The following is a 6,000-nucleotide window of genomic DNA, read 5'->3' as shown; positions in this document are numbered from 1 at the left end:
GGAATAGGCTACCAATTCACATCAAACAGAGCCCCTCTATGATCCTGTGTAAGTGTAGTCTGGATGACTGGATGGGAGGCCGAAAATTCCTGCCAGGGATTTCACCTATGACCCTCCTAGATATGGACAGTCAGTGCTAAGATTTCGAGTTTAGGCAAAATCCTTTATATTGGATTTCTCTACTATTATTTTGATTACACGTGGCTAGACCTTCGGGTCAGTAGCCCAATAACCACCTATGAACTTATGAATTAAAAGAATATGAAAAAAGACTAATTTTTATGAAGCAGAGGATTTTTTCTGGAAAATTTTATCAGACAAGTTACTAGTGAAAGGGAATATGAAATAAAGGGTGACTGAAGAAAGAAAATGTTTTGATTTTAGTAAAGCAGAAACAACAAAACATTTTTGAATTGCAAAAACAATAAAGAAATTTGGGGAAAGTTTAAAAACGAATATAGATGGGATGGCTTTAAAATGTATATGTGAAGTATGATAAAGTAAAGAAATGTGATACTGATAAATGGGATAAAGTATTGTTTGTGACAATATGGTTGATGTGGAAAAAAGATGTAAGAATTTGTTATATAACAAGAAAATGGAAGAGGGTGATATATTACCTGAAATAAGAACATGTTTGCGGAAGAAAGGGTGGGGGATAGTAAATATAAAAGAAAAAGAATGTAAGAAACAGAATTGTTTAGTTAAATTATTTTGTGCTGATAGCTTGTAAATTATTTTAAGTATGAATGTAAAAATATTGAGTGTAAATGATTCATTTAATTTTATGGCATAAATGTTAAAGCACCCCTACTGTTTTGATATATGCTGTGGGATCATTTACATCCACCTGAGTTGCCTCTAATTCAAGCAGATGGAGTCTCAGCTTAACGTCTGAGGGATGGTGCACTCAGGACTACAGCACCCTCCTATGCTGCACTGTACTGTAAGTACTGGAAGCTGAATCCACTAATAAAGGCATACATTGAAATGAAAGGGATCATTGGTATCTCAAACATTAAGATCCATGCCCCTTCTTGGTGTACTGTATTCACTGCATTTATAATCATCTAAAAGAATGAGGATCCCATTATCTGTAGTTGCTGCATTATTTAGTGACTGCTGCTTGTAATACAAAAGATCTACAATGGCTGCATTTAGTCTGCAACAGAGATTGTTTACCAATTGCTTGCCTGAGCAGGGATTAAAATCACATGGCAGCATTTCTAGTATCTTGAATACATTTGGGCAGTCAGTTTTACTCATAGAACCAACTATTCTTAAAAGTAAATTTCAAAATACTATCTAGTCATTCCTACATGAATTAAGCATCATGACCCTGTAGCTGTAGGTTATGATGGAAAAAAACTAATTTTATTGGTCATGAAGTTGTAAAACATGATGAAGATGCAGCAATCAGTTATTGGATCTGTTCAATTCTAAACCATAGTACAAACACAAAAGACTGTGCAGATTTGTGTTTATGAGCGAACCTGAATAATTCCCTGAAGTAGCTCCCAGAAAAACATGGGGCTCACTTAAGAAATAATGGAAAGAGGTACTAAGACATGATTAATTCCCAAGTCAGATATAAACTGCAGTCCATACATATAGTTGCATCACTTGATCCTGTTTAATTGCCTAACCACAAAATAAACATACATTTTATGTACACTTGATAATTAATTTTACAATTAAACCTTTTTTGTTTGTTTACATGCTCCATTTTGTAAATGGTGGGAGTCTGTTTTACTGTATGTTAAGCATAAACCTGGCATAACAGACTCTTTCATTTCCAGGCTTAGATATTAATACATGTGAAGATGGTTGCTTAATAAAATATGACTAGATTTGTGGGACTGTCTAGGGCAATGTCATAGGTTACTACCAAAGTGTGTGATGCTGCAGCTAAACCACTGCAAATCCAGTAAGATGTGTAGACTAGAAGCTTAGTAGTTAAGGTTTTTGCTTCAATTCACTGGGGTTCAAATCTGATCCTGGCTAACCATCTTTGCAGAGTCTACATGTTCTCCCTGTGTCTGAATGCACCTTATCTGGGTGCTCTGCTTTCCTTCAGAAACATGCTGCTTGATTACCTAAACTGAAATAATGTCCTCATAAGACTGAATAAGAATAAGGAATGTCCTCATAAAACTGAAAGGTCAGTGGTACAGTGGTTAAGGTGTATGCCTTTCAAGGTTTGATTCTCACCACTGGAAAGAACTTTGCAGATTGAAGATGTATATTTGGGGTCTGGGAGGGTGGCTTAATGATTAGGGTGTTTGTCTTACAAACACAAGATGCAGGGTTTGAGTCTTGCAAGGGATAATTGGTTAAGCTTAAAATGACTCACAAGGGCAGTTAGCTTAGTACTAACCTATGAACCTAAAAAGGGCTCATTTGGCCATAGCTATGGCTCAAAAGAATCCAGCAAGGGACAGTTTACTTACCTTGTTAAAAAATTAATTAAAATGCTTACCTGGTTAAAAAAAATGAATTAAAATGCTATCTGTTTGTGACACTAGTAATGCATATCAGGGAAGAATCCTAGCACTCTAAAGATCTGAATGTGCAAGTGTGAGCTCACATATGTGGCCTGTGCATCGTGTAACACATATGCACATCTCAAAACTGTTAGATATCTTCCTAGGTGTGATCTTTTATCTGATGAAAATGGAAGTGCCTACTTCATGGCCTACTGAAAGTACATTTGCAGCTCTACAGACACACACACACACATACTCGTCTAGGGCATATATTGCATACCTGTTCATCTTGGAGAAAGGGAAAGTATATGATGGCTGCATATCAGAAAACATTAACTTTCTTCATTTGAATTGGAATAGTGAGAAAAGCTGCACATAGACAGTCAGAAAGCAAGTAACATGAGGAGAGAAAAAAACAGCAAATAAGCATGCACTCCTTCTTTAAGTAAAAGCACTGCAGTGCCCAAAAGGCAAGTACAGCCCATGATATTATTTTAATTTTTGTAAATAGATATTTACTCTTTCACTTCTTCAGTGGGATGTGTTTCAACCATGTTACTTGCTAATACTTCAGTGGATACAGCAAACTTACGATACACTGTTAGGACAAAAGACAGAGAAAGTGTGTGTGTGTGAGAGAGAGAAAGTGAGAACAAGTCTTCACTATCCATATTTTCTTCACTGTAATCCAAAAAGTCAAGATGTAGGACTGAGAACAATTCTTTTGTACAACATGTTTTAGTGTTATGACTGTAATCTTTAGAGCATATTTTAACCTTAAAACTTTGAATATGATTCTGAATGTCCTCATAAGACTGAAGTGGCTGGTATTTCAGAAGGGCCACACCATATATTAAACTAAAAGCCTATGCTTTAGATGATACCGTGAGACTGGATACTGCCCAATGAAATAAAGCACTTATCAAAAGAATTAAAAAAATAGGAATACAGCCCAAGGAGAATCCTATTTGGAATAGCTCTAGATAGGGCTGCCCATTGCTAAACTTTTGATTTATGGTATTCAAACCAGCCCGGAGAAACTTCTAGCATTGACAGTGGTGACAGGTAAAATTTCAGTAAAAGGACTTTAACCCTAGTCACCCTCTAACTCCCTCTAAAGAATGGTTAAATTAATACTAGCAAACATCAGAACTAAGAGAGGGCGTGAGAGGTGTGTTCTGTTAACATCCAATCATACTTTTTCTTTTGAGGATAAGTTTCCACTCTCACGACAGTCAGCATATGTAAGCTACACGCTCTGTTGACCACACTGAAAATCTGAAATCCTCTGTTACATTACCTGGTTCTCATTATGGTGAGTATCAAAAAGCTTATAAAAATGATTTCTGTCATGTGAACTGCATGTAATTACTAAACATATTTTATTAACTTTATTTTTTGTTTATTTTTATGGAGTTGTGATAAAAATTATCTGAATATATTTTTTTAATTATTAAATCATCACATTGCCTGAGATGTCCTAAAAGTCTTTAATTTATTTAGTTTTGAACTGGATAAGTGAACCAGTATGACAACAAGAAACAAACACAGTCATTTATAATAATGTCATGTAATTAAGGCAAATTTTAAATAGCCCATAACAGATAGCTTGCCTTTTTCGTGGGACAAAGCAAAAATGCAAAAAGCGAAAAAAAAAAAAAAAAAAAAAACTTTTTTTCTAATGATCATGCACACTGAGAAATGTTGAGGAAATCAAACCTAAGGTGTTCTGTTTCACTTTTGAGTACCCTAATAGTACTATTATGTGCATGAAACTGTCATTACGATGTGAACCCTCTTAAAAATTACACTTTACTGTGGCTATTGTACTGGAATGTTACTAACAAATATCTGCATGCTTTCTGAAAGCATTCGGGATATTTTAGAAAGGGTGTTGTCAATTGCTATAAAGTATACTCTAAACAAAAGAACAACCATATTCCCAAAGATATATAGAGGCCCTGTAATTAGTGAGGCCACCTTTAACTACAATGGCATTTACAAAAATTGCTAAAGCAAGCTGGAAAATATTCTGGAGAACATTAGACAGACAAATGAAGTAATAATCATTAAGGAAAAAAAAAAACTCAAATTTATCTGAGAATAAAGGGAGTTTCATTAAAGACCACAATTTTATAAAGTAGTGCAGACTACATACTGCATATCTTTCATGTGAAAAACCTTTAGGCAAGATTTTATATGTTCCATACTTGACCACTTGTCATGATAATAAACCCATTCACTGCATCCAATTGCTTGTCACCCTGTCATCTTTACAGGGTCAATAGTTATCGTTTAACTGAATTTGTGGAATCTTGCTGGATTTGTTATGCATTTACTGCTGGTTTCACTGCAAAAATGTTCAAACATAACTATTGGATATTGCACAACTTCTGCTAGTTTAACAGTAAATATGCTCATACATAAATACTGGCTATTGAATTTTAATATTGTATATACTATTCTTTTGATCATCATATTGTAAACTGCTTTAAGGATAGCTGTTATATTTGTAGCTTTCACATATCTGCTATACACTTGTGTGACAATTACTATGCTCTGACACTTATAATATAGTTGAATGTCTTGTATGTTTGCCTCTGCCCTTCTGGCTTGGGTCATGGTGAAAAGAATCCTTGGGCCAGTTCATTTACACACTTAGCAAATAATAAATAAATGAATAACTGATTTGGATGTTTCTGCCCTGACTAGGATCTAGCTAACAGTCATAGTACCCTTGTACTTCTGAATGATTAGATTTTTATGTAGAGTTTTAGTAGCTGTTAATTTCATTACAGTGCATGGAGGGAGGTGATTACACTCCGATATTTGGAAAAAGACAAATCAGTTAAGCGTTACAGTGGCACAAGACCTGATCTTAACAAACATTAAGCGCTCAGTGCTTAATTTATTAAGGTTGGGTCTAGTGCTACACTATAAAATCTGCCAGTACTGACAAGCAAAAGACAGTGGCAGAATAAAACAATTGGTTCTGTCTGCTCTTTGTCCCATCTCTTACAAACTTAGAAAGTAGCTACAATAACAGGATGTGTGTTTGTCTGCATTGTCTCTGAAATTCAAATATATGCCACTATTCCTTGGCTTTAATCCTTCGTGATTTGTCTGAAAACCATGGACTTTATGAGGAACAGACAAATCCAAAAAATTCTGGACATTCTTCAAAAACATGGAGAGTGTAGAGGCATGGCAAAGTGAGTGCAAATGTAAGGGAGTGTTATACTACCTTTCTGACAGTACTTGCTAAGTGACTGTGTTTTATGGCTTTTGAAAGCTGGCAAAACACTTAGCTTTGTTTTCATTTCACTGTAACTAGTAGTACATTGAGCAGATAAAGCTCCATGGACTACAAAGAATTATGATTGGGTCTCTAATCACAACTTTCAATTATGTGTTCTAGGCATGGATACCAAGATTACCTCTCAAGCTTTGCTCTTGAGATGAATTTTTTTTTTGCTATCCATGTCTCGAACACATAATAAATGGGTTATGATCA

The 6,000-nt window shown here is 35.1% G+C and overlaps 1 protein-coding gene across 1 annotated transcript in view; it reads left to right on the top strand.

The window, feature by feature from the left end:
- The first annotated feature begins 3,701 nt into the window (after positions 1-3,701).
- LOC122787440 (4-hydroxyphenylpyruvate dioxygenase-like) overlaps positions 3,702-6,000 on the top strand; it is a 705,402-nt gene continuing 703,103 nt past the window's right edge. The window contains exon 1 of the mRNA XM_044054155.1: positions 3,702-3,801. Within this exon, the coding sequence (XP_043910090.1) occupies positions 3,799-3,801 (3 nt within the window). The 5' untranslated portion in view covers positions 3,702-3,798. The remainder of the gene's footprint in view (positions 3,802-6,000) is intronic.

The sequence above is a fragment of the Protopterus annectens genome, chromosome 13.part0, assembly GCF_019279795.1.
Source record: "Protopterus annectens isolate FY-2018-M chromosome 13.part0, PAN1.0, whole genome shotgun sequence".
NCBI lineage: Eukaryota > Metazoa > Chordata > Ceratodontiformes > Protopteridae > Protopterus > Protopterus annectens.
Note: the sequence above shows the minus strand (reverse complement) of the source record. Positions and strands in the feature narration are given on the sequence as shown.